This window comes from Eretmochelys imbricata, chromosome 2, assembly GCF_965152235.1.
Source record: "Eretmochelys imbricata isolate rEreImb1 chromosome 2, rEreImb1.hap1, whole genome shotgun sequence".
Taxonomy (NCBI): domain Eukaryota; kingdom Metazoa; phylum Chordata; order Testudines; family Cheloniidae; genus Eretmochelys; species Eretmochelys imbricata.
In genome coordinates, this window is record NC_135573.1 from 104,077,727 (window position 1) to 104,093,972 (window position 16,246).

Below are 16,246 nucleotides of genomic sequence, written 5' to 3' on the forward strand. Positions count from 1 at the left end.
CAGTAGCACACCTCCAATGCTTCCATTATCGAGAGGCAGATCAGCATAGCCGGTACCAAAGAAGAGGCATCAGAAATTGGACTCAGTACCAGGATTGTCGAAAGATGCAAAGAGCTGTTCTAAAGACTCAGGAGTGTGTTCAAGGAGAAAGCACTCCCCAGAGCATACCTTTAAGCAAGGGAGTTTGTTGACTCCAGAGCCCAGTATAGGCCTGTTGAAATCAGCTCCCAAAGCGCCTTCATTGCCATCTCCTCAAATCCTTTTACCAGAGTGTCTTCCCAGTGTCCTCTACTCCTGTGGCATTTGAAAGTTGCTAAAACCTCTTGGTGATGCAGTCACTGCCAGTTAGATACTTGCCCGGAACTGGCGCCCAAGATACTGCCATTAGCGCCTTTACCTCATTACTGGGCAGATTCATTGGATTCAACCATCAGGGAACAGATTTAAAGTGGTATCAGCTAGGGGAAAGCCACAGATGTCCCCGCTCCCTTTTCTTCAGAGCTTGAGCCTTCTTCACCAGTACTGACAAGTATGGCACCTTCATGGTCACAGGAAAAGCCTTTTTTTTTTTTTTTTCATCAGACTCTGAAGTGGGAATCCTGTGTGTCCCAACCTAGCATGTCCCATCATCAAGAGTATGGCACCGGCCTGCCCTGTTTTCAGATTCAGTTGCAGCAAGGGGCATCCCTGCAGCCACCTCAGCCAGGTCCATCTTCTGGTCATCAGGAGCATCAGCACCATAAGCATCATAGCATCAAATACCAAGCCCAGCACTGAACAGATTCAGGATCCTTCTCATAACCAGCTGCAAAAGGAGCAGGAATTGAACTAGCCCTTGGTACCACTGACATCCCCTTCCTCATCTGCTGAGGTGGTGCTTATTTCTCTATCTCTTGATGATTTTAAGACCCATCAAGAATTATTGAGGAAGATGGCAATGGCGTTAGACATCCACCCAAAGGAGGCCTGGGAAAAGTCTCAAAAGCTAGTGGACATTTTGACATCTGTGTCCCCAGCCAAAATAATCTCATTTATAGGGAGAGTTATCTTGGAGCCTACCAAGATTCTCGGTCAGTCCCCAGATTCCCTGCTGCCTTCTGCGCACACACCAAAAAAAAAGTTGTAGAATAGGTACCATGTCCCCTCTCAAGGGTTTGAGCACCTGTATAATCTCTCACCCAGCTCCCTTGTAGTGGCAGCAATGAATGAGGGAGAGAGAGACGAGCACCAGGTGTCAACCCCCCAAAAATAAAGAGGATAAGAAGGTGGACTTTTTTGGGAGGAGCCTTTATTCCACAGGCAGGCTACAGCTTTGTATTGCAAACCAGCGAGCTTTGTTGGGGTGTTTCAATTTCATTTCATACAGTTTGAGTTGAAAGACAGACTCCAAGATGAGATGAAACAGGAGTTCCAGTTTTTAATAGAGGAGGGAAAATTTGGTCGCAAGAACAGCTCTGCAGGCAGGTCTCAATGCAGCAGATTCTGCAGCTCACAGCCTGGCCTCTATCAGGATGAGATGCTTGCCCTGGTTACACTCTTCTGGCCTCCCTCCCAAGGTGCAGCAGGCAATCCAGGATTCATCTTTCCCGCTCTTCTCACAAAAGCTGGACAAGACTTTACGTAGTCTCAGACTCTAGAGCAGCCATAAAATCCTTGGACAAAAGTGAAACGGAAGGTGTTCTATTCTCATCAGTCCCAGCATTTTCAGGGGTTTGTCCCTCAGGCCCAAGACCTGCCAGGGAGAAGAAGCAGAGGGTACAAGAGACACTTGCCACCACCCTCTGCTTCGGCAGCCACCAGTTCATCAAGACAGGCAGCAACTCTGAGAACTCATTTTAATGGGCAGGTGGAGAGTAGTCTACCAGTTATAAGAGTGCCATCTTTTTCTTCGATTTTTGAAAAACGTCTGTTCCGTTTCTGTCGTACTTGGAGCCACATCACCACAGTCTGGTAGGTTATAAGCACAGTGGAAGTGGGATATACACTCTCTGATTTATTTCTACGCCGCAGTCTCCATCCCTCTTCAAGGTCCCCTCTCATGAGACAGTTGCTACAAGGAATACAATCACTCCTCCTTGTAGCAGCTATAGAGGAGTTCCCTCATTTGTTCAGGGGAAAGGGGTTTTATTCCTGATACTTCTAGATCTCAAAGGTAAAAGGGATCTCAAGCCTATTTTAGATCTACAGCAGTTAAATAAGTTCCCAAAAAACCCAAAATAGAAACTCCACATGGTCACAATTGCTTCTATTATTCCTTCCCTGAAAGTGGGGGATGGGTATGCTGCTCTCTACTTGAAGGATGCCTGCTTTCCCATGGTGATTCATCAGAGTCACAGAAAATTTCTGAGATTCATTGTCAGCGGGCACCATTATCAGTTCACACAGCTCCCCTTTGGTTTCCTGGCTGCCCCACGTGTCTTTACAAAGTGTGTAGTAGAGGTTACAGCTTTCCTCCTGAGGTCAGTGGTCCATGTATTCATTTACCTGGACAACTGGATAAGAGGTCAATCCAAGTTGAAGGTGGTATTCAGCATGAACATAATCTGATCCACCTTTGATGCACTTGGCTTGCTGATCAACATAGACAAGACAAGCCTGAGTCCAGTAGAGAAAACAGAATTAATAGGAGTTGTTGAGTCCAGGACCATGGCCAGGATTGTACTACCACAGGCAAGGTTTCAGGCAATGCAAAGCCTCATTCTGGATTTAGAGGCTTATGCAAATCTTCATAATATAATGCTGCTCCTCTTCCATGACATTCTTGGTGAGCAGTGAAATTGTTAACTTACAAAGTATCATTGTCATCTGAATTAGCAGTGTCATCTGAATTGCTCTGAGATATCTCAGAGCAATTGTTCAGGTATCCGCAGACTGCATCTGTTACTTGCTTTAAAGGTTTTGTCTTCAAACATAAAAAAAGAAAAAAAATCTCTAGTTAATGTTGACTGAAGGCAATTGAGAGTTCTGCCCATACTCTCCTAGGGACTGCATCACACATTTAGGGAAACTCTGCCATAACATAATTGGTTTCTTCCATCTCTGTTTTTCATAATTCTATACCAGTTCTATAGATGCTCCTCTCTCATCACTCTTTGGATCCAGCAGCTCATCCCACCCTGGGCACTGAGGTGGGTTTGGAGAAGTGAGTAAAGTGTTGGAAGTCACAAAGTACAGAGTTCTAATCCTGGATCTGGCATTGAATCACTGTGTGGCCTCCGGGAATTCTATGTTTCTTTATCGGTAAAATGGGAATAATAATACTCTTGTCCTGCAAGGGAGATGTGGAGATAAATTCAGTAATGAGAGCTCTAGAAAAGACCATAAGGAAAAGAATCAGTATTCAGAGCAGTGTTTAAATTATGTGGAAGAAAATAAAGCATGGAGCAACACGTTGAACTATGGGGATAAACCAAAACACAGAATGGTTGAGCACTGTGCATTTGAGTGAAGCAGGAGAGCTGTGGGGCAAAAGTATGTGATCGTTTAACTGAAGATTGTATCAGAATGCATATGAGATATGAGGGCAGAAATAAAGTTGCATTGGCACTGTGCTTGACTTTGCAACCTACATGATGTGTGGGTTTTTGTTTTGTTTTGTTTTTAAGATAACTATACAGTTGTGTGTCCTAGGAAAGTCTATGTGGGTTGGGGTTGTGAAGCACAATCTGTAAAATGAGAACACTTGTAAGCAAGTCTGCTTAATTCAACCACAAATTAGTAAAGCCATCAACATAGAAGTGTTGATTCAATTTGAGTGTTGCTATCTCTATAAAAGACTTAAATAACTACTCTTCAACAAATATTTATGGTTTTCATTTGAGGTAACTGATCTTTTAAACATTTTGAACATAAACAACTGCAATGTTTTTCTTTGAGTGCTTCCTCATGTTAATTCCATTCTAGGTGTGTGCATGCCCACGTGCACAGCCGTCGCATATTTTTTGCCTTACTGGTATCCATAGGGCCAGTCATGGCACCCTCTGGAGTGCTGCACTCATGCATCAGTATATTAGGCACCACCGGCCCTGCACCCCCTCAGTTCCTTCTTACCGCCCGTGGTGGTTTGTCAGAGCCTCTTCCCCTTGCTTTGCAAGTGATCAGTAGTGTTTTCCTAGTGCTATTCCGCCTTCTTTTGTATACAGTTATTCACTGTAGTTAGTCATTAGGTGTTAAGTGTAGTGGTTAGTAAGTTAGTCCCTTTTGGGACTTTGCCCCAAGACAGGGCATACGCTGGTCTCTGGGCTTTAAGCCTTGCTCAGTGCGCAAGGATCTGACTCCCAGGAGCAGTAGGGGATCCAGGCACCCGATACTGCCTCCCACGGCTGAGGGGGCTAAAGATCAGAGCGCCCCACTGGTGCTGCATATGCTGATGGAAGCTGCAAAAGCCCCTCCACCACCCTGATAGGAGTAAACCAAGCATGGGACCACCTCAGAGGGCAGTAGTGCACCACCAATCCCCAGAGCAGAGGCCAAGGTCCCTGACTCCGCACCCTAGGTCCCCAGTTAGACGGCTTAGCTTGCTGGCATCACGGGCAAGATGCAGATCACCCACAGTGGGACATTGGTCCCCGTATGACTGGCACTGTTCGCCCTCCTGCCAGATGACACTGCAGCACAGATCTCGCTCCCCAATGTCATGAGACCAATGCGCTTCACAGCACCCGTCCCTGCATTCCCGATACCGGTCCGCTGGCAGGGGCCAATCTCCCCACTCAGGGCACCGCTCCCCTGCTCCGAGGGCCAGCCACCATACTCAGGCGTCCACAGTTCCTCCCTGGTCACCGGAAGGGGACTCTAGCACCTCGCCAAGGCAGCACCAATCTCAGGCAGATCGGTCTTTGCTCATGACATGACGGTCTGGTTTCTTATCCTCACGTCCAGTACCCCGTCCCTCCTTGGGACCTGAGTCTCATGCTGTCGCGGCTCATGGGTCTCCCACCCCTTCGAGCCTCTGGCTTCCTGCTGTCTTCTCCTCCTATCTTGGAAAGTTTCTTTTCCAGTGTCAATCACCTCTGCCCACCAGGTCTCTGACCTTAGGGCAGTTATCTCGGAGCTGCCCTATAGAGATTTCTACAAGGACAAGGTTCAGCTGAGTCCGCACCCGGTTTTCCTGCCCAAGGTGCTTACAATTTTCGTAGGAGTCAGGGCATACATTTGCCTGTCGTCTTTCCAAAATCTCATAAATTGGAGGAAGAGCACAAATTGCACACTCTGGACGTCAGAAGGGCTCTGACCTTCTACATCGAAAGAATCAAGCCATTCCGTAAGTCAACACAAACCTTGTCATGGTGGCAGACAGGATGAAAGGTTGTCCAGTGGATGTCCTCTTGGATCACCGCCTGCATCCGTTTCTGTTATGGTTTGGCAAAAGTGTCTCCACCGGTGATTGTAACCGCCCATTCGACGAGGGCGCAGGCCTCATTGGCAGCTTTCCTTGTCCAAGCGCTAATTCAGGACATCTGCAGGGCTGCTACCTGGTCATCTATCCACACGTTCTCGTCTCATTACGCGCTTACCCAGCAGGCCCAAGATGATGCTGGATTCGGTAGAGCAATGTTGCAAGCCGCACGACTGTGAACTCTGAGCCCACCTCCATGGATACTGCTTGTGACTCAACCTTGAATGGAATCGACATGAGCAAGCACTCAAAGAAGAAAAAACGGTTACTAATGATTCCCTGACTATAATGGTAGTTTAGAGGGACACTTTTTTTTAAATTGTTAGGGTTGGTGACAGCAGTTAAGTGACCACTCTTTTTAGCAGGGAATAGTTAGGATTCTTTTCTTTATATGCAAGTGTCTTGACAATAGGCATCTTAATATAGAGGTTTTTTAAAAAAAAAAATAGTAAATGTTAAGAGTTATAAGAATTAAGAATTATAATAATTCATGAGATGAAGTAATGAATGTTGTCTGAAAACCATTGTAGATGGCATGCTGGACTTAACATGTCATCTTATTTTTACTTTAAACCCCAGTGAACACTAATAATACAGTAAAAGATAAGGACAGACTTGTTAGAAAATGGGTATAATTTACATGTGAAAGGTAAAAGCAGCACTGTGCTTTTTAGGTGACACTAAGAGACCCCAAATAATTTAGCTTATTGAGGTGCGAGCACTTATGGCTGAAGTAAATATTGTGGAATTCATTTAAAAATGCATGTTCATCTGTAGAATTTCTAGTCTTAGTTTATGTGCTCAAAGTGCATTTTTTTGCTTTTAATGATTTGACACAGTAGTCATTAAAATGCTAAATCTGTCGTAGTTTTCATAACATATTTACATCGATGTGTTTAATATAGTCTGCAATGGAACTGAGTAGAGAAGAGAAGTCAAAACCCAACTTTACTAAGTATCTGTGTCTTTCAAGTCATATGAATAAAATGACACACTTGGAAGGTCATAAATAAGCACTTCTGCCATAAGGCAGTCCCACAAATACCCTGTATGCAGATGCTTAACTTAGTAGAGGTAAATACTCCCGCTGATGTTAATGGAACCATTCAACTGTATAAAGTGCCTGTGCATGTTTTTAGGATCAAGGTCTAAATTAACAAAATATATGCAATTGTTAGTGTCCAGCTGTCAGAATTAGTGTTCATTACTGTTCAAGTGTTTAGTTAGAATTGTTTTTAATGCTGCTTTTCCAATGTTATATCTCTTGCCACTGTTCTTACTGATCAATGTAGTTTAAGAATGGTATTTGATGTTTTTTTTAATCCTTTCCTTAGCATAATTTTAGTTCTTGCACTGATACCTGTACCAGTGTAGAAGGGTGTAAGATATGTCATCTTCAGAAGTGTGTTCACGCATCCTGGACATTAATACATGTAATAGGGCACTTCAGTGCACAGGTACATGCACATGCATGTGTACAGAATTTTATGCTCCCCGTTCTGAAAATATATTCCTGAAACTTGTGTTTATTGAATTCTGCTCATACAACTGAGAGGCTGGAATTAGCATTTAATCTTTTATTCAACATAATCAGTGGAAACTGTAAAGATTAACGTGTTTAATAAAATAAAAATACTGTCTTCACTACAAGCCTCTAAGAAGTCTCTCTTGTGTTTTGTACTGTTTGGTATGACGTCAGTGATGTAAAACCTATTATTCTTTATGTAGTAATAGTGCTCAATTAAGATTGAAAATACTGGAGAAATGTTGACATTGTCAAGCAGTCGCTAGCGGCTATGTTAATTTTTTTTTCTGTAAGTTCAGGATGTGCTGATAATAGTGTGAATATACATGAAAATGGATTAGAACATACGTTCCTCTATTCCGCACTCTGTATGAACAGTAGGGAACTCAGACCGCTTCTTTGCATCCCTTGTCTGAAGACAGAAATTTTGGTCGTCAGCTGTATTATTTCTGCGTATCATCTTCTCAGACTATATGAAAGTGACTGACTTTCAGGCTATGCCATTTGGTAAATGCTTAAGTTTGGGAAGTAGATGAAAGCAAACTGTATTGTGACACTATAATGCTGATATGGAAGGGCCCTCTACCTCTTCAACCAAAGAGAGACCACTAAATTTATTTTATTGGCGCTAAGATAAAATGATCCTGCTTGCCTGTCTGCTACATATAATTAAATAAAATGTAACTTCCTGCCAACTCACGTGCTTATTATGCTTAAACTTATGCTTAAACTTCCAAACTAACTTGTACACCTGTAGTTTTGTTTTGTCGTTCCCTTTCTGAAAGAGAGTTGACTAAAGATATGAATACCATCAGAATCTTTCTGTTGGCTAGGGTATTTATTTAATGAAAAATGAGTAGTCATGTATACTGAAAAAGATGCATATTTTGAAGATTTGCCTTCCTGCAGTTGTATTGAGGATACAAGTGGACTACTGCATTTTTCTAACTGTAAATAATATTCTCCAGTGCAGTTTCTTACCAAGATGGACTTTTTCAGATTGTATGTGAGAGATTATCTGACAAGGGGAGAAATACTACAGTGAATAGTCCCTGATGAACTAACCAAATTCTTTTAGGTCCCTTTGAAAATCCCAGCTTATGTGAATGAATACTGAATTTGAGAATGTAAGAGGGAAAAGGATAGCATTTCTACTATATTGTCATATCTCCCATATTTTACATTGTTAAATAGCATTCAGTTGGCAGGAGACTGCAGTGCCATATTAATCACATCTCAACAAGGAATCAGTGACATCTTCTAGTTTGAAATTAGGGCAGAATTATTTTTATAGCTTTGAAAAACTAAGGTGTCTTTCCCCTAAGTATTCATGTGAGGTGGTGGTGGTAATGGTGATCTTTACTATTAAATTACTTTTCCCTTTTTAAAGAGTCAAATTAGTTGAAGTCCGTCTGGCTTTCAAATTTTGTGTTCTTTGAAGGGAGAACCTATATAGAATACAGCTTGACATCTAGATGGCTTTCCTCAGAAAGTAGTGTAGCTGTTTCACTTAAAGTTAATAAAAGTAAAGTTGATCCTGCAGACATTTGTCCATGTGCATAATAGGCTCATGTGAGTATTCTCATTGAAGTCAAGCATATGCATAAGTGTTTGCTAAGTCTGGGCTTATACATTTCTTGTACATCAAAGCTTAACAAGGCACAGTTGTTTTGTCTTGTTGCTCTGGCTTAATTTCATAAACTTATACAGCTTCCCCGAACTGTGTATTGATATTGGTGCCCTAACTGGTGGTGACAGTTTGAAATGGCTAATGATTTAAGACAGACTTGCAAAGTTGTGTTTATCTTTGGTGAGCAATTCTTGTTGCTGTGGATGACATTAAGGGTCATACCCAGGGCATACTTATGATTCCAAACTTCTGTTATGAATCTTGGGATCTTAGGCAGCTGGCACAAGGTTGGGCCATGCTGAGGCCAGTGTAGCTTGTACCTCAGGCCCAATGTGGAATAGAGAGGCTGTAGGATTGGAAGCACAATGGTGGCTTAAAATGGTTTGCAGAACAGCTAAGCATTTGACTCACAGAAAACAGATTCCACTGTTCCTTCTTAGTGAGATTACACTAAACCAAAAAATAGAGAATTTAATTAAAAGCTGTGAAAATCTCCTGCTGTTTCCTGTTTGTGCCTGCAACTCTATTTTCCTGTCTTGATAGATGTCATCAAGCTTTTTCCTATTGGAATTTGTCATTAAAACAGCAATCCCTTTGCAATTACACAGGTGCTCGATCCATATCAATGGATGTTTTGACATTTCAGGTATTTTAAAACATTCCTTTGTAATTTTCTCGTGTAATTTATATATGCTGATTAAGTTAATGAAGTAGTAAAAATCAGCAAAATTCTACTTTGGTCTATAAATACACCATGCAAAAGGAAGACTGGGTGATTTCCAAAGCACAGACTAACATCAGTGAAAAGTTAGCAAGTCCTGGTGACTAGGTCACAGAATTAGACCCCATCAGTGCTGTTGCAAACCTCTTAAGATCTCTGATTGTTGATTAAAGAAATACTTTGATCTCAAAGGATGCAAATACCACCTGCAGCAATTGGGGAGCTGACTGAGGATTTGAAATGTAAGAGTTGTTGGTTTTATAGATAAAGTCTCAAGAGACTATATGCAATAGAGATTTTTTTTTTTCAAACTTTGTGACAGTATGGGGTAACAGCATCTCCTGTCTTGGAAGCTGTCTGCTTCATCTAGAGTGCAAAAGCTGCTCAGAAAGAAGACAAGGAAGGAGGGACCAAGATTTCACTTTGTAACAATCTTAAGAACAGCCAGACTGAGCATAAGAGCAGTCATAATGAGACTTGCTTCTCTGTAGGGAATATACACTTGGTATTATTCAGGCATATCATAAGTTGTGCTAAATTCTAGAGATGTTAAATCTATAGAGCCCTGCACAGATACAAAATTTCTATCCGCAAAAGAAGTCCACAGACGTGGATATAAAGTAGATATCTGCAGATTTGCTGAGCTTTATAAATCAATATTATGCTTTGAAAATTTCTCAATGGCTGCTATCAGAACTTAAACCATTTCACAGATGTTAAGCTTTGCAACATTATGATTCTCTCCTGGGTGATACATCGCAATATCCCTTTTTTACATGTGAGGAAACTGAGGTCAGACTGGATAATGTGTCCAGTTACAAGTTACAAATTGGTAATGTCCAAGTCAGGACTAGAATCCAAGTCTCTTGTCCTCAGGACCATATTTTACAAAGGAGTAATATCTTGCAAGGTTAAATGTTTGTTTTGCAGTGCAGGGGTGCATGATTGTGTTTGCAAAGGCTTACTTTGAAAAACCTGGGGTGACTGTTGGGGGATAGAGAAGATGAAAGCTCTTCAAGACACTACCAGACTTCTAAAGGTGAAGGCATTGGGGCTTCTTGTGTATAACTGTAGTGTTCACTGATAACTTAATTTGTGTATATGTACAAATGTGTGCTAAGGGGAAGATATTCAAAGGCACAAATGTCAGTTACATGCCTTACTTTAAATAGTATGTAGGTGTCCGATTGCCATTTGTGTCTTCTAAAAATTGACCCCTGTATTCTTAGTTGCACACTATAATAAATATATCTGAGAACCTCTTCTCTGGGTTTTGTGTAGTTTATTTCATGTAATTATCCACTGAATATAAATCTGTCCACCCTCTTTTTTTCCCTGCCGTGTTCTTCAGCCTTAAAATATTAGCACCAGTAGGAGTCATAGCTGACAGCAGGAGAAAATGATTGGAAAAGGATGGGGTTGGAACCTAGCTCCATCTCTCAGCTATGCCAGCCGTTGAACAAAAATGTTGTGTCTCCAAATACAGAAGTATGTTGGATTGCAAGCTCCCACTGGTGCTAGCTAGAGCCACCCTTATTTTCAGCTTTGTTTATTGACTTAACATATAGTCCCTTTGTGAGGTAGTGAAATGAAATATTTGGGCTGCTAGAAGTTCAGGTTGTTGAATCAAAACGGTACTGGTAGAACAGTGTGTGTGACCTTATAGCTGAGTTCCCCAGCATCTTTTCTAGTTACCTGCTTGCCCAATTCTTCTCTCGTGCCCATGTAAAATTGGGAGTAACTCTGTTGAGAACAATGGAGTTACAGCAGTATAAATCTAGTGTGAGAAGAGTATCAGGGACATGATATACAGCTTTTATTTCAATGCCAGATGAATGGGTATATTTCTTCTGCACTGTAATAAGTATTTTACTATGGATGATGCTTTCTGTGTAAATGGATTGTCCTGGATAATTCATTGGTGCATTGACAACATTGTATTGCTCTCAAAATTTGTCAGTATAAGTTTTGGGGGAAAGAATACAACTTGAAATATGGCCTTCAGGCTTACCAGTTCGGATAGTTGGGTACCCTGGAGACAGAACGGAGCTACAGAAATCAAATACTGGAACAGGCCAATTTGTCAGTCCTAAAAAAAAAAAAAAAAAAAAATCACAATAATAACCAAAAACATCTAAACTAACTCATGATAAATATATATTAAATGGTTTGACGGGCCTAAACTAGCAGTTAGCACAGATTAGCATTGTATTTCAGCTCCACCTTGCTCTAAGGTAAAATGTTTTTGTACAGTTTCCCATGTTGTAATCAGTATATAATTAAGTAGAACAGCTGGTGGTAATAAACTCATGCAACTCTTGGACATTATTACTGTTTTTGAAGTACAGTGGATCTAAGATGGTGTACATAGAGGCAGTGGAGGACTTTGCCAATGTGCTTCAGCTCTGTAGCACTGAGATCTGCACCTGTTAACAAACAGTTCTCCATTTCAGGAGAGACTTTATCTTGGTTCATTGTACCCTATTACAGCCATTGCCACAATAAGGAGTGCAGCACTAGTACATTACTTATTTGGTTTTCTTTTTGCTAGTTTAAATACGTACTCTATTTAAAAATGTGGTCTGGTATTGCTAGCATCGAATTTTCTGTAATACACAAGCCATCACAATTTGCACTTGTTGGAGACGGAGAGGCCAAGGAACGAATAGCCATGGAGACAGATGCAATATCTGTCTTCTCCAGGGTGATGTGAGGAAGCTTGTATTGACATCTTCCTGCACTGTCAACATGTTTGGATAAATAAATTCTGTCCTCCAAGGCTGTCAAACATTTCACACTGACTAAATTCACAAAACAGCATTGTTTTCTTGTTCAGTCAGGCCAATGTAAAGAAAAATAAGGTTTGAAAAGCACGAACTCCCAGTATTACCCATGATGTAGATGAAAGTGTATCCAAAGGCCTTAATAGTCTCCAGTGTTGTAATAAGACCTCGCGCTTGCTCGCGCGCTCTCTCTCTCTGTTGTAGACAGAATAAATCACATTATTTACCAGCACATGAGATCCATGTGACGATTATCTTGTTTTGTTTGACACACAAGCAAAAAAGATTACTGTTTCTAGTCTGTGGATTCAAGGACAAGAATAAGTGTCTTTTTAACATTGGCTTTAACAGCCAATATCCCTCCTTTTTTCCTCTTGTCGTTTTTTTATCTTTTTTAAAGCTCCTGTCCCTCCCAACAAAACCACAGTCTACTTCTAATATTGAATTTCCCTCCTTCATGTGTCTACAATATTAATGTTTTAATGAAAGCGTGTGCATGGTTTCTTTGATATCTTACAGATGTAGTATAGCTTTTATCCTTGACGTAATGAACATTTTCTCAGAATGTTGGGGAGGAAGGACTTATCTTCACTAGAAAGCTTTACCAGCGAAAGTTCCGCCAGCATAACGCTACCTACAAAACTGTTTGGAAGATTGTGTTAGCACCTGGCTGATTATGCCAGTACCTGGTCCATACATCTTCAGACTGTATTGGCAAAAGACATGCTGCACTGTGGATAGGCATTCCAGTGTCCTGATGAGCTTTCTATATTTATAGCTTTTAAATTGGTATAGACAATTCGAATATGCAGATTTTTGTGGGAGGAAGGGAGAAGAATACAGTGAGAAAGAGGCGGTGTAGTGATCTATTTTTCCAATTCCAGACAAGTCAGATTGTTCCAATTATTCAAAGGCAGGCATAGCAGTACTTCAGTGAAGCTGTAGCTCTTCCGTAACCGTACACTTCATGTTGAATCTGATTCAATTCTATGGAAGCTGTAATTCAAAATGATTTTTCTCATGTGGGACCTGTGAAATTTTTCAGAGTTGTTCAACCACATCAGCAGCAGCTGTTTGATGAAGAGGAGTTACCAGCAAATGAGAATGAAGATCAACCTGGTCCATCCAAACGGAAACGCCAGCCAAGTATGTCCGAGACGATGCCACTGTACACGCTATGTAAAGAGGATTTAGAGAGTATGGATAAAGAGGTGAGCTAAACTAATTGTGTCAGGATTCTAACAGTATAATTGAGTTAGTCAGTTATGCATAATAGTATTTAACTCTGTTAAATTATGCACATACATGAAATGATTTTGCATGTTACCAGGTGCGTGTAACTACTAATGGGGAAAAGCCAACTTACAGTAACTTGAAACAAAAATATTTTAATTGACCTAGAAATACAATTTTTTCAACACTAAGCTGTGCTGTAAAACAAATGTAAACTATGCCACTATAAATAGTTTCATGGATGTAGGCCTGTAAAGTAGTTATTTCACATCAATATAATTTTGGCACAAAAGAAAATGTATGGGATCTTGGTGCATGTTAGTTATGTAAAATATTATACATTGTCACATTGAATTTCATATAAATGAGGACCTAAAAACCCTTAAGATCACTGATTTAAAAAAAAACAAAAAAAAACCATCTGCTAGTGTGTGACCTTTCAGAAGGAGCCATAGTTTCCTTTTCAACCTTGTGTAACTGGCATTCAGTAATACATGCATATTTGCCTAAGAAAGGAAAAACAGCTGTTTCATGGGGAGTTGGATATGTGCATTGTTTGATTCTTAAATTATGGTGAAGGTGACTTCAAACTTAGTTTCACCGACCAATGAAAGTCAGTGGGGTATCGGAGTAATCCTTTGGAAATAGGCTCATGTTCAATGTCAACTTCACAGACCTTTTAAAAACTAGAGGTACCTTGATTTATTGTTGATTTGTGTAAAATTCTAGATTTACTGGTATTTCTAATGTCTATTTAGATTCTATAGTATACATTCTAGGTTTAATTTACACTTTTTTTAAAAAAAGTGCTGTGTAAAACAGTGAGTATTACATGGTAAAATGGATCAGATGCAAAAAAATAAGGCCACTTCATGGAAGGCAGTAAGATAATGTTCTTAATTACAAAATAATTACAATGAACTGTTACAAACTGAATTTACCATCTGAGTGTATTGTGAAAGGTTAAGATGCCAACCCCTGAGCAAAAGATGTGTATTCATTAAATGCACTGAGAATATCTCCTTTAACTTAATTTTCCAGCTCTTGTTCGCATCACAAATCAAACAGTAAACATAGAAGGGCAGTATATATTAAATAATAATTTTTTGACATTAGTTGGGACTGGTATTGTTTGCAACTCCATCTCTGCTTGGAGTCTTTGGAATGCCATCTTAGAGATGCATATCATATTTTCCATACAGCCTGGTCAAGAGTCTGCCTTTCCTTTTGCATGCTGGATTGAAAAGTATAATGAACACTCCCGTTTACATCACATTTGTTTTCTGGTTCTCCCAAATAATCAATTATTATTATTTATAGCACCTGTGGTCCCTAGTTAAAGACCCAGACTGCATTGTCCTACGTGCTGTACAAACACAGTAAAGGGACTGTTCCTGCACCAAAGAACTTTACAATGTAAGTGTAAGACAAGAGATGACAGATGGATACAGACAGACATACTGGGGTTGGCGGGGGGGAAGGAAGTACAAGGAAACAATGAGACACTATTGGTCATCATTGGTCAGCTCAGTACACCACCAGCTTAGCTGTTAAGCTTTTTGTAGGCACCACAGCAAAAAAGTTTTTGGATTATTTTAGGAGGTTTTTGAATTAGAATAATGTATCAGTTTTGCAGATGTTTACAGGAAGCTCCTTCCAAGCATGAGGGATGGCATGAGAGAAAGCAGTTTTCAAACAAGTATGTTGGAAAATTTAACAAGTGTGTGATGGAGGCTGGCATTGTGGGCGGAGGTAGGCATGAAGGACAGATGATAGGTGGGGTAGGGATAGGCTATAAAAGGGCCTTGAAAGTGAAGTAGCTTACTTTATGATAGCTGAGGGTAGAATTTTCTGTTAAGTCATTTCTTAGAGAACCTTGCTTGACTCCTTACTACTTGGACCATCTCTGAAGTGACTGTTCCAAACTCTCTATGTTCATTCCTCACACTTCCATATTTTTCCATGTGCAATGTAAGGGCTGAATAGTGGTCATCTGACAAGAGCAAGCTGCTTATAAGTGTGTTGTGATAGGAGTAGCTATTTTTCTGAATATGGACTGCATTGCTTGCTTTCCTGTTCCTGTGCATGTGACTACTTTTGAGGGTCTCTTGTTTCATGTTTCATCAGGTAACTTAAACTTTTCTTCCAACATCTGGCTCCCAGATGACACAGCTAATCTTCCATTGCTTGGATTTTTCATGTAGGAGCCCTGATGATGAGATTACTTGAACAGGCAATGCTCTCAAGAACAAATGTGATTCTGTGCGAAGTCTAAGAGTCATTGTAAGGAAGTGTTGTCACCTCTCCAGTCCAAAGCAGCCATTTATTTCTGGTTATGTCACTTGGTCCTTCTCACCTGTGCTATTCATAGCTGATCTTCTGGTTAAGCCAAATATGATATTAAAAAGCATCAGGAGTACAAAGAATCATAACCTCTGTTCTGACATTTTTGTGCTGAATTTGGAATAGTAATTTTGTGGGGAGAGCTGTAGAGGTAACATGGGACTTATTATGGAAAAGTACTGAAAGCATAATACAGGGAGATTGGTCTGTCTAATACTTCAGATAATGATCCAGATTCCTTCAATGACTTGAAGGATTTCAGAATGCCCTGAAATGACAGAAATGCCTGTAATCAGCTCTATCGTGTTTAAATTACGAAGTTACAAGTGACACACAAATGAAACATTAGAAACTTCAAAGTTTTCTTCTATTCTTTATATTCTGAAAGAGCTAAATGTATTCTAGAGTTCTAGTGCATTACGAACAAGAGTGTGTACTCTGCAGTTTTCCATTAGTTTTTCCTGGTTCTCTTACAGCACCCATTAAATTGAGATACTTGTCTCTTTTAGTTGATTACTGAGTATTATTGATAACTCATTCAGTGTTTGTTTGAAAAATCTTTTCTGTAGTTTTTCATTAGATAGACTGCCATTTCTTAACAGTACTTTTTAAA

General features: G+C 40.3%; 1 protein-coding gene across 1 annotated transcript in view; it reads left to right on the forward strand.

Moving 5' to 3' along the window:
• CTDP1 (CTD phosphatase subunit 1) overlaps positions 1-16,246 on the forward strand; it is a 174,645-nt gene that overhangs the window by 58,229 nt on the left and 100,170 nt on the right. The window contains exon 11 of the mRNA XM_077810532.1: positions 13,103-13,268. Within this exon, the coding sequence (XP_077666658.1) occupies positions 13,103-13,268 (166 nt within the window). The remainder of the gene's footprint in view (positions 1-13,102; positions 13,269-16,246) is intronic.